Raw genomic sequence first — 17383 nt, 5'->3', positions numbered from 1 at the left:
ACATTTTATCCAAAATGATGACGTTGGCGGCTGACTCCCATCTTGCGCTGCCGCACTCGCCGGCGCGCGCGTCGTCGCCCGCCATGCCCGATCACGGCGCGAGGATGATCCTCGCCGTCGCGCTCGTCGTCGCCGGCGCCGCGACGCTCGCGCACGCGGCGTCCGCGGACGCGTTGACGTCGCACCTGACCGCATTCGCGCGCCGCGCGTCGAAAGATCCCCTCGTCGATCGCGCGCTCGAGGCCGCGCTCGCGCTCGAGCGACGCGTCGACGCGATGTTCGCGAAAGTTTGGCGCGTCGTGCTGGATAACTTTCACCCGTTCGTCATCGCGGGTCCGCTGACGTTCGCGTACCACGAGGCGGTGTACTTCGGCGCGTGGACGCCGTGGTTGGCGATGGATCAGTTTGAATACTTTAAGCGATGGAAGATACAGCCGGATAAAACGCCGAGCAAGGAAATGGTGATGAAGTGCCTGACGAAGCTTTTGAAGTCGCACGTGTTCATTCAGTTGCCGATGCAAATGATGTTTTATTTCGTGGCGCCGTACTTTGGATTTTCGCTGGCGATGGAGGCGTTGCCGAAATCGAGGGATTTGTTGTGGCAGATTCCGGTGTTTTTCGCGATTGAAGATTTCTACTTTTACTGGGTTCACAGGGGATTGCACCATAAGCGGGTGTACAAGTACGTGCACAAGATTCATCACGAGCACAAATTTCCGTTCGGCATCGCCGCCGAGTACGCGCACCCGGTGGAGACGTTCTTTTTGGGCATCGGCACGTTGCTCGGGCCGTTGTTTTTCGCCAAGCACATGGTGACGCTGTGGGTTTGGTTGTTTTTCAGGCTCGTGGAAACGGTGGAGGATCACTCTGGCTACGACGTGCCGTGGAATCCCACAAATTTGATTCCATTTTGGGGTGGCGCGGTGCACCACGATTTCCATCACAAGACGTTCGAAGGGCCGTACTCGAGCGTTTTCACGTGGTGCGACTGGATGTTTGGCACGGATAAGGAATTTAGAAAGCATCAACTCAAGCTTAGAGGTGGGAGTGAGTCTTTGGCGTACCCAGCCGTGTTCCGAGGCGCGCCGAACGAGCGCTCCTTGCCTTCCAAGAAGGTGGATTAGATTTAATTTAATTGCGACGACTCGTTGTTTTGTGCTGGAAAGAATACTCTCGGTTGATATTAATAAAAATTTTCGATTTGTTTTCATCGTTAAAGTTCATCTTTGGGAGGCGTTTGATCGGGAGTTTGCTCGTCCTCTGTCTCGCGCTGAACCTGCTCTTCTTCCGCGGACTGATCCGCATCGGTTCCTCCGGCGACGTCCTCCGCCGGCGGCTCGTCTGTAGGCGCGTCTGCATCCGTTGCGTTCGCGATCGTTTCGTTCGCATCCGTTTCATTCGCTTCTGTCTCGTTCTTCTCAACCTTTGGAGGTTTCGGCTTGGACTTTTTCTTCAACTTGCCGAACTTGGTCTCAATGGGTCGTTGGCTGATTTTTATCTCGGTTGACTCGAGCGTTGGCGCTTCAGTCGCCGCCAACTTGTCTTGTGCCTCAATCTTCTCGTCGAGCCACGATTCGAATTGCTTGATCTCTTCAAGTAAGTTCGCGACGTGCGTTTCGTTCAACCACGGTTTCTTTTCCGGCCAAGACTCTACTTCGGGCTTGGCCTTTTCGATAAACGCTCTCGCCTTCGCAATCATCGCAGGTCGTCGCGTCATTTCCTTAGCGCGGAACTCAATGGCGTCGCCCTTAGACTTGAGGTCGTCATGAGTTTGCTTGAACACTTCTGTGGTGGAATCTGCACCGTCCATATACAGCCAATCCTCTTTGTCTGTAAGTTCCTCCTTCAAAGCTTCGCGTTCCTCCTCTGTCGTCACGACTTGAATTTCATCCTCGTCGAGCTTGGCACGGATGGCGTAAATGTACGCCTCGAGGTTACTCTTAGCCGCTTCTTGCGCGCGCTTAGCTTCGTCAACCTTACGCAACTCACCGAGCACAGACACGGAAGCTTCAAGTTGCGCTTGCGTCATCGGTTCCATGTGCAAGCCCGAAACTTTAACTTCAAGCGAAGTCTTCATCACGCGGCGGCGCATTTTCATTTTGGGATTCTCCTCTTCTTCCACGACTTCTTCTGCGGTGGTGTTTTCAGTGGCTTCCGTGACGTCTTCCGCAGCCGTTGCGTTCATCTCTGCTTCGGTTGCGTTTTCAGTCGCCGACGATTCGTCATCCGTGACGTTGGTGGCTTCTGTTGCGTTGTTATCGACCTTTGTCTTTTCCACTTTCGGCTTCTTTTTGGGTTTTTCCGGAACGTAGTCGATGATCTCAACCGCGTACACCGCCTCGTAGACATCCAACACGCCATTGGCATCAAACTCAAAGTACACGTTCATCTTGCCCACAGTGTCGTTGTACTTTGCCATCGCCTCCTTCACCCCGGTGACATCGACGACCATGACTTGGTCGGTGTCTGTGCCCGGAGGTAACGGTGAGCCGTTCGACACATCAAGGTTCACGGTGAACTTAGCGTCCTCGGTGCGATTGAGCAGTTGCACTCGCTGGCGAAGCGGCGAATTCGCAAACGCCGGAACGAGCGTGGCCGCTTCACCCGACGTAAAATCGTCGCTCGGTGTAACTTCATACGTCATTCCATGTGGCATCGCGTCCGCGGCGCCAAACTTTCGCATGCGGAACGTTGTGGACATGTTGGCGGCGAAAAGACCTGCGCCCATGGCCACGGCTTCGTCCGCGTCGAGGTGCACGTCAAACTTGCGACCATTGATGGCTTTTCCAATCTCCTCCTTCACTCCGGGCACGCGCGTGCTCCCGCCGATGACTTCGATAGCCTCGATTTCATCGAGCGTGATGTTGAAGTCGCCGAGCGAGGCCACGATTGCTCGCAACGGACCAGTCATGCGTTCGAAAATATCCCCGGCGAGCGTAGTGAATTCGTCGCGAGTGATTTTCGATCGCAAGTCAATTTCGTCGTGCAATGATTCCACACTAAACGGCGCTTCTTTGTTCGCAGACAGGATTTCCTTCGTCTTGCGAACTTGCTTACGCATCTTACCGACAGCGCGCGGAATCGTGGATAAATCCGTACCGTGCTTTTGTTTGAACTCTTCTTGAAAGTGCTCGACGAGGAGCATGTCGAGCGCGTCGCCGCCCACGGTTTCGTCCCACTTCACCGACACCATCTCGAATTGCCCGTGCTGTTTCTTCACCTTACCACTGGAGAACGAGCTGTATTTCACGAGCGCGGCACCCGCGGACGTGTGTCCGACGTCCACCAAAATGACCCACTTTGGCTCTGGAAACTCCTTGTCGATTCCCCACTGCAGCGCCGCGCACGACAAATCGCTCTTCATCGCCAGCACGTTCAACCCAGCGATCTCCGCCGCATCCCGCAACGCCCTTCGCTGCGATTGCGACGCAAACGGCGGCACCGCGATCACCGCGTCACGAATCTTCCCTCGTCCCGCCGCCTCCCCGATCGCCATCGCGTACTCCAGCGTCATCCCCACCAACTCCTCCGCCGCGTAGCTCTTCTTCCCCAGCACGGCTCTCACCGCACCATCTCTCGCACCATCTCCTTCAATTTCATACGCCAGCTTCGAATTCGTCTTCACCGCGCGCACGCGTTCATCGCTCGCGCGCGCGCCGAGAGCGTCTCTCGCTCGCGTCGCCACATCCGTAGGCGATCGCGGCATCAAATCGTTCGCCGGCTCCCCGATCGCGCGTTCATCGTTGAAAAACGACACCGCGGCGGTCGTTTTACGCTTCGAAACCTCGTTCAGGGTGATGGCGATCGGCGTTCGGCCGGGAGCGACGAGCGAAGCTTTGAGAAACTCACCGCCGAGATCGATGCCCATGACGGCGCCGTGTGCGCCCGCGCACAGCGCGCACAGCGCGCACAGCGCGACGGAGAGCGTCGCGAGAACTTTCGCACGCATCGTGGCGCGGCGGGCGCGCGGTGCGCGACTCGAAGTGACGCGCCGGTCGAAGATGATCTCACAGCGCGAGGCGTCGCATCTTGTATTCTGCCCGCGGCGGGTTCGTCGGTTGGAAATTTCGCGGACGCGCGCGCCGTGGCGTCGCCCGCGACGGCCGATGGAGGAACGAAGGTCTTTAAAAGTCTCGTCACAAGCGATGGTGCGGTTAAGGGAGCTCGACGGCGATGCGCTGGCGAGCGATGTCGACGGATTTGACGCGAACGGCGCACGTTTGGCCGACGCGATAGAGCGCGTGGGGATCGATTTGGGCGTTGGGGTTGGCGTCGGTGCGTTTGCGCATCGCGGTGACGTGTAGGAGGGCGTCGCGGCCGACGCCGAGATCGAGGAAACAGCCGAAAGGGACGACGTTGCGGACGACGGCGTTTTTGATTTCGGCGCCCGTTTGCAAGTCCTCGAGCGTGAGCGCTTGCGTTCGGAGCACGTTTTGCTCGGCGGCTTGGCCTCGGGCGTCATCACCCGGGGCGCTGAGTTCGTTCGCGATGTCTTTGAGCGTTAAGGGGTGGCACTTGAGGCGCGCAGCGCGCGCCTCGAGGTCTTTTACGTCGTCGCGAAGTGCCTTGAGTTTGGGCTTGAGGCGTTTCAGCGCGTCCATCGACGTGTCGCCGGCGTCGCTCGCCGTGAGATCAATCACCTCAGCCACGTCTCTTTCGAGCATCTTCAACAGCTTTTTGGCGATGTGGTAGCTCTCGGGGTGCACCGAAGTGCGCTCCAGCGCGTCTTTCGCGTCCGGGACGCGCAAGAACCCAATTATTTGCTCATACGTCTTTGCGCCCACGCCCGCGATGGTTTTCAGCGCGGCGCGTTCGCGGAACCTTCCACGCTCAGAGCGATGTCGCACGATCTTCGCCGCGAGCGACGGGCCGAGGCCTGGAATACGCGACAAGAGCGACTGTGAGGATGTGTTTAGATTCGCACCGACGTTTGCCACCGCGCTCTCCACCGTCGCCGTCAACGCGTCAGCGAGCTCCTTCTCCTTGACGTCATGCTGATACAGTCCTATACCGATGGACTGGGGCTCGATCTTAACGAGCTCGGCCATCGGATCTTGCAGTCTTCGCGCGATAGATACCGCTCCGCGCAATGACACGTCTATGTCCGGCAACTCTTTCGCCGCGATTTCGGAGGCGCTGTACACCGAGGCGCCGGCTTCCGAGACGACGCGCCAACCGACGCCTTCAAAACCAGCGAGCGCGGTGGCGACGAGCGATTCGGTTTCGCGACTCGCTACGCCGTCGCCGATCGCGATCGCCTTGACGTTCCATTGCTTCACCAACGCTTGCAGCTTGCTCGCGGCTGCGGATTGACCGCCGCCTTCTCGTTTCACCTTCGACTCGAATTGCGGCAAGTGTACGACGCCGGTATCGAGCAGAGCTCCCGTAGGGTCAACCACGGCGAGTTTGCAGCCGGTGCGATACGCTGGATCAACGCCGAGCACGACAGCTGCGGGTGTCAGCGGCGGTTGAAGAAGCAGTGAGCGAAGATTAGCGCCGAAATCTGCGATGGCGCGCTCCATCGCCTCCGTCTTGAGTCGACTCTTCGCCTCGCGTTCGATGGAGGGTGCGAGCAACCGTTTCACACCATCTTCCACCGCCTCGCTAACGACGTTATAACAACCCCCACCTAAGCGTCTCGAGCCTACCATGGCTTTCATCGCCGCCGACGTTGCCCACGCGACGTCGAAATCAATCTTCACTCGCAACACCTTCGCGGCTTCGCCGCGTAAAATCGCCAAGGTCTGATGCGGCTTCACCCTTCGCAATGGCGCGTTGAACTCGTAGTAGTCCCTCAACGCGTCGGCTATCTTCTTCATCTTTTTATCGTCAATCTTTCCCTCCACCGCCGCCTTCCCATTCGTCGTCAACGCGCACTGAAGCCTTCCGTTTTGCCACGTCGATCGTCTCGCCGCCTCCCGAGCGCTCGTCTCGTTCGCCGCCCTCTCCGCGAGCACATCTTTCGCCAGCCTCAACGCCTCGCACACGTCTGGAACATCATTCCCATTCACGTACGCGCGCGCTAACGCCTCGACCCCCCCCGCGCCGTCGCTCAAAATCTTCTCCGCGAGCGGTTCGCAGCCGAGCTCTCGCGCCCTGTCCGCGCGACTGCTCGTCTTCGTCTTATACTTGCTCATCAAGTCTTCGATCGTCTCCACCGCGCTCGCTTCGCGCAATCTCGCGAACAACCTTTCGTCCACGATCTCCAACCGCGTCAACGCCTCGAACGCGCTCTCGCGCTTCGATTCCAATCGCGTCCACTCCGCGTGCGCCGCCGCCACCGCGCGCAACTGTCCCTCGTCCAGCCCATCCGTCCTCTCCTTGCGATACCTCGCCACGAACGGCAGCGTGCACTGCTCGTCGATCAGTAACCGCAGCGCCGCGTCGATCTGCTCGCGTCGCACGTCTCCGAGCGTCGCGCCGCGCGCGCGCGCCAGCACCGCGTCCGTCCGTCCCACCGCCCGCCCGCTCGCACGCGCCGCCCGCGCGCGCGACGCGCGCGCCGACGTCTTCACCGTCCCCTCGAGCGTGCGCTTCATGCCCGTCGTCGTCCCATCGCGCGCGTGTGACGTCGCGCGCGTTCGTCGCGCGCTCGACAAAAACGTGTGTGACTTTGACGATTACAAAAAGCGACGCCCTTCGCGCCGTCGCGCGCGCTCCGGCGCTCACGCGTTGTCGCGAACCGCCTTCTTCAGCCCCTCCTCCTGTCGACTGTGCGCGTTCGGCGTGCGGCTCTCCTCGCTCACGCCGTACTCGGGCGCGTCGAACGCCGATTCCCCTCGCCCCGACGTCGCGCTCGCCGCCGCCGCCGCGCGCAGCGCCGCCTTGCGCGCCTCCTTCGCGGCGGCGGCCTCGGCGAGATCGACCGCGCGCGCGGGCGTCGGCGCGATCGCGGCGCGCGCGACGCACGACGCGAGCGCGACGACGACGACCGCGCGGCGGTCGACCGCGGCCGTCGGCGTCGCGTTCGCGTCGGCGTCGGCGCGTCCAGCGCGCGCGCGCGCCGCGGCGACGGCGACGCGCGCGCGGCGACGGGCGACGCGCGCGACGGGCGCGCGCGCGACGGTGCTCGCGGTCGCGCGCGCGCGCATGATGACGATGGGCGTCGACGCGCGCGCGAGCGAATGCCGTCGCACACGCGCGCGCGCGCGGTCGCGATCGCGCGCGACGCGAACGCGGCGATGGACGCGTCGACGCGCGCGCGCGCGGCGACGCCGAGGCGCGCGGCGGGACGCGCGCGCGCGGCGACGCCGAGGCGACGCGCGAGCGGGCGGGCGACGGCGCGCGGCGACGCCGAGGCGACGGCGAGGACGCGCGAGGACGGCGACGCGGGCGACGCGCGGTTCAGCTTTCGGCGACACGAGGCGTGCGTGCGGACGACGCTTCGCGCGCGCTGCGGCGAGGGACTCGAGGAGGCGCGCGTGGACGACGCGTTCGCGGCGCGAGCGAACGCGAAGCGCGGCGTGACGACGACGACGGAGGCGTGGTCGTCGCGCAGGCTGCGGCGCGTGCGCTCGACGTACGTCGACGGGGGGGAGAAGGCGCAGATTTATAACTGCGCGGTGTATCCGGCGTGCGAGGCGTGCGATGCGCCGGTGTTCGGCGTGGATTTGATTTGCGTCGGCGTCGGCGCGGCGAGGAAGATTTTAATAGGGGTGGATTTGCAGCCGATGAGTCGGGATCGCGATTACAACGACGCGTACGTGCCGAAATTGTTGAAACTTAGGGATGGAGGCGCGCTGTCGGCGTGCGCGGAGGCGCTGAACGCGACGACGCCGTCGAAGAAGTTTTACGAAGACGCCACGTATTTCTCGCGCGGGATGTTCTTCGCGCGACCGGCTCTCGCGAACGAGGAGACGATGGCGCGGTCGCTGGACGTCGTGCGGGCGTACTTAGACGTCTGGCTCGATCGTTTGGATGAAGCCGAGCGCGAGGCAGAGGCGATGGACGGAGCGTGCAAATTCGGTCTGTCTCTCGAGGACGTGCGGAGGTGCGTGCTGACGGAGGCTTCGGCGCGCGAGGCGCAAGACGCGCACGACGCGTGGCAGTTAGAGCACGATCCAGCGATCGCGATGTTTGCAAGCTGGTACGGAGAAGAGTGGGCGCGAGACTTCGCCGAGACCGTGCTATTCCCAGGCGCCCGCGGGTGATCGCGGTCGTTGTACCAACAGTTGTTAAACCAGCGTATAATTCTTTCACTTCATCTCCACGCAATTCGCCGCGTACACGCGACTCGATCGAAGGTTACTCAGCACCTTTCGTCGCCAGTCTTCATCATCCGCATCGCGCTGCGAGCAAAAGTCTCGCGCGACGTCGCTCGAGGGCGATTCTAAAATCGCGAGCACGCCCCGGCCGATGCGATCGCTCGTCTCAATGAATTCCTTCTCCTCCGCCGAGCTAAATCGCATCGGATCGTCGCGTTTCAGTATTTGCAGGGCGTCGAACATGCCCGCGGTGGACAACTCTGCGCTGACGCGTATCGGAATATCGGAAGTCATCGTGGTTTTCATCGCGTCGGCGACACCCGCGAGCGGAAACGCCGAGCAAACCACGTCGGCGGGCTTTGCCGCGGTGGAGAGAAAGTGTATCGTGACGCGGCGCACGTACGTCGTCGTCGTTGTCGTCTCACAAGGTGGCGCAAAGTATACGACGTGCTCGGCATTGGCGTCCAAAGTGAGATCTTGGCGAAGCGGAGGGAGTCCAAACGATTTGAATCGTTCGTCGAGCGTCCACAAATGATCAACCATGGCGCGAGTCTGACGCCACGGCATCAAACTTCCGTTGATGTACACCGAAATACCGTCGCGGTCGATGAAGGGGCGACTCTCGATCGAACCAACGACAACGCGCACGATGGCGGCCCAGGTCGAATCCGAGATCCCGATTCGCCGAGCGCAGTTCACGAATACTGTCGCCGCGTTTGCCGTCGATCGTTCGTCGTCGTACACGACTTCGTCGACTCGCGCTCCAATATCAACAAACAACATCGCCGCGCGCAATCCATTCAAGAACAGCCCGAACGTGTCCCGCAAGAAAGTTGTTCGAGAATCTTGCGCGCCCGACCATTCAAAATCCAGTATCAACCAACATTGAACTTCGTCTCCGACGCTCTCGACGACCTGTCTGCTCCACTCGGCGCCGAGACTCTTGGCGAACCGCACCGCGCAGTTGGACGCCGTCGGCACGAACAGCGTCGCGTGTGAAAACATCTTCGTCTGTTCGAGACCGTACGCGTCGAGCATTTCGGCGAAGGCGCGCATGAACGCTTCGGGATGCGACATTGTCCGACGAGCGACGCGAAGCGTCGCGCTCGCCGACGCCACGCGCGTGGTCAAGGTCAGTTCCAACCGCAACGTCGCGTCGTCCTCGCGTCGGTCGGCGGCGGTGACGAAGCTCAGCGCGAAGAGAGCGAGCGAGCGAGCGATCATCGGATACACGAACGGGTCGACGGTCGACATGGTGCGTCGTCGTGTGAAGAAAAGTCGTGTGTCGGTTGAGTTACAGCAATGTGAACGCGGCGCGGCTATTCGTCGTCGTCGTATTCACCCGCTTCGTCGCCAAAGAAGAGAGCGGTGCCGACGACACCCGGACGTCCCGTAGCGCCGAACGTGGTCAATCCCGGACGGCCCGGACCGACGTCCCATTCCTCCGCGTCGTCGTCGCCTTCGAACGATTGCGAGAACGTCTCGCCGAGCGTTTTCAATTCGCTCACCGAGGGGATGTCCTGAGGTCCCCGCCCCGCGGCATTCGTGGTGGGTAAATCATCGAAGTCATCGAGATCGGGCCAGCCGAGATCGTCCAGTTGCACGCTTTGCGTCTGCTCGCTGAATCTATCCTTGTTGAGATTGTTGGCAAAATTTTCAGCGTCGCCGCCGCCGAAAAAGTCATCTTCGCGATCGTCGCCCCAGAATCCACTGTCGTAAGAGTCGTCCAGATCGTCGTTGAAAGATCCACGACGTTGAGTGTTTCCTGCGGTCTCGTCAACTTCGATGACGATGAATGCGTTGGTGAGCGACGCGCAGAGTTTGACGTTATTACCGCCGGCGCCGATCGCTCGACGGAGATCCACCTCCTTCACGTACGCCGTAAACTTTCGCTTTTGCGTGCCATCCGGGAAGCTTTCTTCCACTCGTAACACTTCAGCTGGGAATAAAGAAGACTTGATCAGTTCCGCTGGATCGTCGGACCAAGGAAGGAAGTGCACGACTTCGCCGCCGCATCGTTCGCGAATGCGTCTCAAAATGCTCTGATCTTCGCCCAGGCACGTTTCCACCGCGTTGCTCCACGAAGTTGATCCTTCGCGTAGAGCTACCGCGACTTTCGTCACCTTGCCTGCCATTCTCGCGATCGACTTAATCTCTATCTCCCCGCGCGCAACCTCTGGAACTTCTTCGCGAATGATGGCGCCGACCAACGCCGGAATGGTCATCGACAGCACCACCGGGGTTTGCTCGCGACCGGTGAACAAGTTTTGATCGACGTCGAGCACGAAGCACGACAACTCGTCCCCTTGCTTGAGTGGTAAGTCGTTATAAGTCAAGAGCTGCTCCTCTGGCGGGATCACACCCGCGGCGCCGCCTTTTATGTCCATCATCCACGACCCGGTTTCGGTGCGGAAACGCAACGTGCCGTCGACGACGTTGCCGATTTGACCGACGAAATCTTCCGTCGCCAGACGCGCGACGCCAGTTTTAATCTCCTCGCTCATGTAACGAATCAACGTTCGCATGCGATTTTGTCGCCGGACATTGAACGTGAAAAATTTGGTGTCGTCGTATTCGCGCTCAACTGTCCCGCCTCGACCGACGACTTGCACGAGCACGGCGAATCGACCGCGTTGCACGTCGATGTCCACGCTCACGTCTATCCGCGCCCGAACTTCTTTTTGCAACACCGTCAGCGCGCTCCCTCGCATATCTCTATAGCCCCTATCGATCGCTCGCGCGATGGCTTCCAAATGCAACCCTACATCTGCCTCATAGCCTTCTTTTTCCTTGGCGAGCGCTCGCAAGCCGTTCACCACCGCCACGCGTCGCGCCAAGTCATCCTTGGTCAATTTCTCATCTGCCAACCTCAACTGCGGGTACCTCGCCTCGATATCTCGCATGCGCGCCGTGGACGATTCCTCCTCGTCCTCCCTGCGCGCCCACGACGACCCCCATCCTCGGTCTTCGTCCACGTCGTCGCCGTAATCGTCCTCTTCGTCCCGTCCCCAGCCTCCGGCTTTTTCCCGTCGTTCCGCTTTGACCGCATTCGCCTCCTCGATCGCCCTCGCGCTCGCCTCGTCCACTCGAACCACCCTGGAATTTCTCCACGCGCTCGCTTTTTCCACCACCGCCTCCATCGGCGCGAATTCCGCGCGATTCGCGCTCTCGTGCGCCAGCACGCGCTCCAGCAGCGCCGTCTTCGAGCCGCCGAGCTTCAGCCCGTACCCTCGACACAGCGGTTTCAGCCCTTTCTCCACCGTCAGCGCGCTCAGGTCCGCGCGGCGAGCTTCGAGCCACGCGTCCGCGGGCGCCGCGGCGTCGGCGTCGGCGTCCGCGGCGCGCGGGACGACGACCCTCGCGCGCGTGGCGGCGGCTGGGGTGCGCTTTTTGTCGTAGAAAACGACGCGCGACGGCGTCGAGAGCGCGGCGCGCGCGACGCACGACGCCATGACGTCGTGAAAATAAACTCGCGAGAGAGAGCGCGCGCTCGAACGACCGCGCGCGCGTCGTCGAGTGACGCGAACTCGGGCAATCGACGTCGACGAGGCGGCGGGGACGAAGACGAACGCGCGAACGTCGATAACAATCTTCAAAATCTAAATCACGCCCCCGGCGCGACCTTGCGCGGTTTCTTCAAGAATTGCAAGTTCCCGGGCACCAACTCGTCGACCTGATCGTCCGGTAAAGACATGAACGGATCGAACGCGTCGCCGTATTGGTCGTCGAACGGCTGCAGCGCCCACTCCACGCGTTCGTTCTTCAATTTCGGATACAACCGCTCAAAGTTTTCGATCAGCAGTTCCGCGCGCTGCGCCAAGCACACCCGCGCCAGGTTCACGCTCGCCGGCTTGCTTCCCGCGTCCGGCACTTGCAGCGTCCCGACGCCGTTCCACACCAAGTTGAGCGGCCCAAACTTCTTCACCATCAGGTTCACGCTGAACGGGTCCTGCCCTTCCTGCTTCTCCAGCGCCGGGAACCCTCCCGCGGCGTCCTGCGCCTTGGCCTCGATCGCCGCCTTCTCGCTCTCCGTCGGTTCCGGGCCGAATTCGCGAAGGAACGCGCCGCCCTTTTTCGCGCGCGCGACCACGCGCGCGCGCGCGTCGCCGCGCGTCGTCGCGTCGCCGCGCGCGCGCGCCGCGACGCGCGTCGAGAGCGTCGCCGCGAGCATCGCGCGCCGTTCGCCGCGCTTCGAGCGTCGCGCGCGTCGTCGTGTGCGGGGCGCGCCGCGCGTCTCGTCGTCGTGACGTCAGCGCGGCGCGGCGTCGCGACCGCATCGCGACGCGCGCGGCGCGAACGACGCCGATGCGCGCGGCGCCGACGCGCGCGCGCGCGGCGACGCCGGCGCGACGACGCGCGTCGTCGCGCGCGACGTCGGGACGCCGCGCGACGACGCGCGCGACGACGCTGTACGGGTCGCAGGGCTCGCGGTCGCCGCTGGTGAACTGGTACGCGCACGAGATCGGCCTCGAGCTCGCGATGCGCGCGCCGAGGGACGAGACGAACCCGCACCCGTTCGGACAGGTGCCCGCGCTGCGCGACGACGCCGACGCGGACGGCGGCGAGCTCGAACTGTTCGAGTCCGGGGCGATTTTAATGTACCTCGCCGACGCGTACGGCGGTTTGGACACGCCGAAGACGCGCGCCGCGGCGGCGGCGTGGGTGTCGTGGGCGAACGCGTCGCTGGATCCCGTGCTGTTCGTCGAGAACGAGCGCGGTGGCGTGGTGGACACCAAGGCGCGCGACCCGAATAATAAGCGACTCCGACGGCTCGACGACGTCTTGGCGTCTCGAGATTATCTGTTGGGCGATTTCTCGGTCGCGGACGTCGCCGTCGGCGCGTATCTGCTCTACGTGCCGCAGTTCTTTCCCGACGTCAGCTTCGCGCCGTATCCCGCGCTGGCGCGTTACATGGGCCGTCTCGCGCTCCGCGACGCGTACGCGAAGGCGTTCGGCGCCGACGCGCGGCGCTACCTCGTGCAAAAGTGCGTCTCGTACGTAGATGGAGATTAAAAGTAAAAAGTAGATGAAGATTTAACCCGATTTCGTTCGTTCGTTCGTTCGTTCGTTTTTTCGCGCGCTCGCGCGTTCGCGTCTCCGCCTCCGCGCCGGTTTCTCGCGTGCTCGTCTCGCCTTCGCGTCTTTCGGTGTCTCAAAGGTCGGGGCCCGAGGCGTCGCGCGGTCGACCCGGCCGTCACTCCCCCGCGCGTGAGCGCGTCTCGCGCGCGCGCGCACCGCCAGGACGGCGCGAACGGTCTCGATACGTCGCGCGCTCGGCGCGTCGCGCGCGCGCCCGCGCGCGTCGCGCGTCGCGCGCGCGTCGCCGCGCCCCGAGGGCACGCGCGCGCGCGCGCCGATTCGCGAGCGGGTCGAGATCGTCGTCGAACGACGCGAGATGCTCGCGGACGCGGCGCACAGCGCGATGACGAGCGAAGACGACGTCGAGGAAGACGGCGGCGCGGCGACGGACGGCGCGCAGGCGCCGTACGCGGCGTTTTGCACGGCGGCGATACTGGCGGCGGTGCACCGAGCGGCGATTTGGCGCGACTCGAAGGATTTCGTGGACACGCGGTCGAGATCACCGCCGGCGAAGGTGTTCGAGGCGCTGGCGCAGTCGCGAGCGGCGACGTGTAGCGTGGCGGCGCGGGAATTCTTGAACGAACACTTCGAGAGCGGACCGAGGGAGAGGTCTAAGATGCCGGAACTGGCGGACTGGCGAAGCGAGCCGGCGGTGGCGAGAGGGGCGAGGTGCGAAAAGTCGAGGGAGTTTGCGACGCACGTGCACGAGCTGTGGCGCGTGCTCGCGCGGTTGGACGCGGATGACTACGCTGAGGAAGAAGTCGGCGCGGAGGGCGAGGCGCGACGGACGACGAGCTCGAGGATTCGATTGCCGTACCCGGCGGTGGTGCCGGGGGAACGTTTTAGGGAAACCTACTACTGGGATACGTATTGGATCGTTTTGGGGTTGTTAACGAGCGAGATGCCGGCCACGGCGCTGGGAGTGACGAATAATTTGTTGTACATGGTCACCACGTACGGATTCGTGCCCAACGGCGCGCGCGTGTACTATTTGAATCGATCTCAGCCGCCGTTGTTGTCGTCGTGCGTCGCCGAGGTGTTTCAAGCGACGCGAGACGTCGAGTGGTTGCGACAGGCGTTGCCGTTGCTGGTGCAAGAATACGCCTATCTCACTCGAAGTGAACGCACGGTGACGATTCGTGACACGGAAACCGGAGAGACGCACGAGCTGTCGCGATATTTTGCCAACACCACGCGTCCGAGGCCAGAGAGCTATCGCGAAGACGTCGAGGTGGCGCGCCGAGCGACCAGAAAGGTGGAGGACGCCGTGGCCAAGCTCGAAGCTAAGCGTAAGATATATCGACATCTTGCTAGCGCGGCGGAGAGCGGCTTCGACTTCAGCTCGAGATGGTTCCTAGACGGCGATAACTTGGAGACGATTCGCACGTGCAACATCATTCCATCCGACTTGAACGGATTTATGCTACGAGTGGAGACGCAAATCGCTTTGCTCGCCCGCGAGGCATTAGTGTCGTTGGAAAACGAAGACGAGCTCTTCGCCGAGCGCGTGTACTTGAACCATTTGCTCGAGAAGTTCTCCCGTGCGAGCGAGGTGCGGCGGCGCGCGATTGACGCCGTGCTTTGGGACGACGACGTCAAGCGGTGGCGAGACATGGCGTTCGAACCGCTCATGGGCGAAGACACCCGAGGAATCGTGCGCGATCGCGATGATCTCACGGCGGCATCTGAGAGCCCGTTTACGAGCGATTTTACTCCGCTTTGGTGCGGCGCTTGCGATCCCGACAGCGATCAAGCGTACGAAGTCGTCGAGTCGTTGAAAAAGTCCAAGTTGGTCACCGACAAAGGCATCGCGACCTCACTCGTCGAGAGCGGTCAGCAATGGGATTGGCCTAACGCTTGGGCGCCGGAGACTCACATGATTGTCGAAGCGATACAAATTTTCGCCCCTCGCGAGGAAGAGTACGCGAAGACGCTCGCGCACTCGTGGCTCCGCACCGCGCATCAAGCGTGGAAGTCAACGGGCTACATGCACGAAAAGTACGACGTGCGCTCGACCGAGGACGGCGTGGGTAAAGGCGGCGAATACATCCCTCAACGTGGTTTCGGCTGGACCAACGGCGTGACACTTCGATTACTCGAACAATACGGATTCCCTCAAGATTGAAGAAAGAGGCGAAAACCAAGAAAGCATCAGTGCTACAAACATCCACCGCGGCGGCGCGCAAGGCGCCGCACGCGACGAACTGAAACGATTTAAATCCTCGAGACATTAAAACCATTCACTGTTGTACTCGTGTATCATCAAATTCATCTGTAATATCAAATTTAATCGAACGGACCAAGCCAAACCAAACGAACGCGGACTGCGCCGCACTCGCGCCCTCGTCGACATGGACGAAGACCCACCACTCCCGCCTCCCATCACGACCTCGGACGAACTCTACGCATACGATGAAGTCGCGCACAAGCTCCTCGTCGCTCAAAAGCCTTGGGCGCGCGATCCTCACTACTTTAAGAGGTAACGGTTGTCCCCGGCAGATTGCGCTCGCAATCGCACTTTTCTCGAGTCGCACGCCGCGCGCGACGCGTCCGGGCGACTGACGACGGCGCGAAACGCTCGCGCGTTTATGTTCTAGGGTAAAGGTGTCCGCGCTGGCGCTGATGAAGATGACGGCGCACTGCAAACGCGGTGGGGATATCGAAGTCATGGGCATGCTGCAAGGGTACGCGAAGGACGACGCCTTCATCGTGCTGGACGTGTTCGAACTCCCGGTCGAAGGCACGGAAACGCGCGTCAACGCGCAGGCGGAGGCGTATGAATACATGGTGGAGTATACGCACACGTGTAAGGCGGTCGGGAGACACGAAAACGTCGTCGGGTGGTATCACTCGCATCCAGGATACGGCTGCTGGTTGTCGGGCATCGACGTGAACACGCAGAGCATGAATCAGAGGTACGGGGAACCGTTTTTAGCCATCGTCATCGATCCGATCCGGACGAGTCGCGCGGAAAAGGTGGAGATTGGAGCGTTTCGGACGTATCCGGATGGATACACCGCGCCCGAGGAGCCGTCGACGTCGAGTAATCTAGGAATCCCAAAGAGCAAGATAGAAGACTTTGGCGTACACGCGAACAAGTATTACTCGTTGGATGTGAGCTTTTTCAAGAGCTCGCTCGACGCGCGTAACTTGGATTCGTTGACGAAGAAGTATTGGGTCAACACACTCAGTTCGTCGACGCTGCTGGCGAATCGAAAACTCATCGCGAGTCAAGTCTCGGACATGGAGGGGAAGATTGCCAAAGCCGAAAAGGAAATCAAGCGAGGCGGTCCGACGACGACGTCTTCGGCGTCGCTCGCCTCGATGTCGATGTCCCCGACGTCGGGATCGAATTTAGAGAAAGCAGGCGATGTTTCCGCGCTCGGCACGGTGACGCAAGACGCGATATCGCTCGCGATAGAGCAATCGAAAATGTTCGCGTCGTACGCCGTCAAATGCGCCCTGTTCGACGCCGTCTCGGCGCACAAAGAGAAGAACGACGACGTCGAAATGCAAGCCGCCGACGCGTGAGTCATGAAACGATTTGATTCGATGATGACGCTACGATTCATGCTAGATCTTCGTTGTTTACTGTACAATACTCGCTCGCTACTTTTCCGCCGCATTCGCCGCCTTCGCGTTCACCTTCGCTTCCAACGCCGCCGCTAACGTCGCCAAATCGTGCTCCATCGCCTTGACCCAATTTTCAAAATCCCCGATATCTCTAAGCTCTTTATCGAACGCCTCCAGCGACGTCGCCCACTCGCTCGACCGCTCTCGAAACGCCGTCGCCGTCTCGTTCAGCGCGCGCGCCGACGACTCGACTTGCTTTTGATTCTCAAACACCTCAACCACGCCGTGGTTCACCGAATCCGTCATCGCGTCCGCGAGCGCGGACACCTGCGCGACGGTCTCTTTGCGCAGCGCATCTGGAGCGAGACGGCGCGCGCGCGGCGCGGTGCGCGTCAGTCACGGCGCGAGCGCGCGTTTGGTGTTACGCGCGAGCGCGAACGAGCGAACGAATGAACGACGACGACGCACCGACTTCGCGCTTGACTTGCTCTTGACCCGCGCGGTGGGTCTCGTAGAGTTTCTTCAAC

The 17383-nt window shown here is 61.5% G+C and overlaps 11 protein-coding genes across 11 annotated transcripts; 5 read left to right on the top strand and 6 right to left on the bottom strand.

Moving 5' to 3' along the window:
* Positions 1 to 275: 275 nt before the first annotated feature.
* OSTLU_38826 (predicted protein) lies at positions 276 to 1124 on the top strand (the record flags this gene model as incomplete). The annotated part of the gene is made up of 1 exon (XM_001418062.1): positions 276 to 1124. One exon carries the CDS (start codon positions 276 to 278, stop codon positions 1122 to 1124), a length of 849 nt encoding a protein of 282 aa, XP_001418099.1.
* An 81-nt stretch (positions 1125 to 1205) lies between these two features.
* Positions 1206 to 3940, bottom strand: HSP70F (Heat Shock Protein 70, ER lumen). The gene has a single exon (XM_001417821.1). The coding sequence runs from the start codon at positions 3866 to 3868 to the stop codon at positions 1214 to 1216; it is 2655 nt and encodes an 884-aa protein (XP_001417858.1). The 5' UTR covers positions 3869 to 3940; the 3' UTR covers positions 1206 to 1213.
* A 214-nt stretch (positions 3941 to 4154) lies between these two features.
* On the bottom strand, positions 4155 to 6539 carry OSTLU_38551 (predicted protein; the record flags this gene model as incomplete). The annotated part of the gene is made up of 1 exon (XM_001417820.1): positions 4155 to 6539. One exon carries the CDS (start codon positions 6537 to 6539, stop codon positions 4155 to 4157), a length of 2385 nt encoding a protein of 794 aa, XP_001417857.1.
* A 642-nt stretch (positions 6540 to 7181) lies between these two features.
* On the top strand, positions 7182 to 8150 carry OSTLU_15568 (predicted protein; the record flags this gene model as incomplete). The annotated part of the gene is made up of 1 exon (XM_001418061.1): positions 7182 to 8150. One exon carries the CDS (start codon positions 7182 to 7184, stop codon positions 8148 to 8150), a length of 969 nt encoding a protein of 322 aa, XP_001418098.1.
* A 45-nt stretch (positions 8151 to 8195) lies between these two features.
* Positions 8196 to 9458, bottom strand: OSTLU_94405 (predicted protein; the record flags this gene model as incomplete). The annotated part of the gene is made up of 1 exon (XM_001417819.1): positions 8196 to 9458. The coding sequence occupies one exon, from the start codon at positions 9456 to 9458 to the stop codon at positions 8196 to 8198; it is 1263 nt and encodes a 420-aa protein (XP_001417856.1).
* Positions 9459 to 9523: 65 nt separating this feature from the next.
* Positions 9524 to 11656, bottom strand: OSTLU_87378 (predicted protein; the record flags this gene model as incomplete). Its single annotated transcript, XM_001417818.1, has 1 exon — positions 9524 to 11656. The coding sequence occupies one exon, from the start codon at positions 11654 to 11656 to the stop codon at positions 9524 to 9526; it is 2133 nt and encodes a 710-aa protein (XP_001417855.1).
* Positions 11657 to 11808: 152 nt separating this feature from the next.
* OSTLU_31897 (predicted protein) lies at positions 11809 to 12132 on the bottom strand (the record flags this gene model as incomplete). The annotated part of the gene is made up of 1 exon (XM_001417817.1): positions 11809 to 12132. One exon carries the CDS (start codon positions 12130 to 12132, stop codon positions 11809 to 11811), a length of 324 nt encoding a protein of 107 aa, XP_001417854.1.
* Positions 12133 to 12509: 377 nt separating this feature from the next.
* OSTLU_87377 (predicted protein) lies at positions 12510 to 13217 on the top strand (the record flags this gene model as incomplete). The annotated part of the gene is made up of 1 exon (XM_001418060.1): positions 12510 to 13217. The coding sequence occupies one exon, from the start codon at positions 12510 to 12512 to the stop codon at positions 13215 to 13217; it is 708 nt and encodes a 235-aa protein (XP_001418097.1).
* Positions 13218 to 13626: 409 nt separating this feature from the next.
* On the top strand, positions 13627 to 15408 carry OSTLU_38852 (predicted protein; the record flags this gene model as incomplete). Its single annotated transcript, XM_001418059.1, has 1 exon — positions 13627 to 15408. One exon carries the CDS (start codon positions 13627 to 13629, stop codon positions 15406 to 15408), a length of 1782 nt encoding a protein of 593 aa, XP_001418096.1.
* A 250-nt stretch (positions 15409 to 15658) lies between these two features.
* On the top strand, positions 15659 to 16760 carry OSTLU_4539 (predicted protein; the record flags this gene model as incomplete). The annotated part of the gene is made up of 2 exons (XM_001418058.1): positions 15659 to 15762; positions 15881 to 16760. Coding segments are annotated over 2 exons (984 nt in total), but the record flags the coding sequence as incomplete, so codon positions are not given.
* A 174-nt stretch (positions 16761 to 16934) lies between these two features.
* Positions 16935 to 17204, bottom strand: OSTLU_9263 (predicted protein; the record flags this gene model as incomplete). Its single annotated transcript, XM_001417816.1, has 1 exon — positions 16935 to 17204. A coding segment is annotated over one exon (270 nt), but the record flags the coding sequence as incomplete, so codon positions are not given.
* Between the last annotated feature and the right edge of the window lie 179 nt (positions 17205 to 17383).

This window comes from Ostreococcus lucimarinus, chromosome 5 (genome assembly GCF_000092065.1).
Source record: "Ostreococcus lucimarinus CCE9901 chromosome 5, complete sequence".
Taxonomy (NCBI): Eukaryota; Viridiplantae; Chlorophyta; class Mamiellophyceae; order Mamiellales; family Bathycoccaceae; genus Ostreococcus; species Ostreococcus sp. 'lucimarinus'.
The sequence above is the reverse complement of the archived record's forward strand: the minus strand, read 5'-3'. Positions and strand labels throughout refer to the sequence as shown.

Coding starts and splice junctions, on each gene's coding strand:
- HSP70F (XM_001417821.1), bottom strand. CDS start 3,868: ATGGGCATCGATCTCGGCGGTGAGTTTCTCAAAGCTTCGCTCGTCGCT.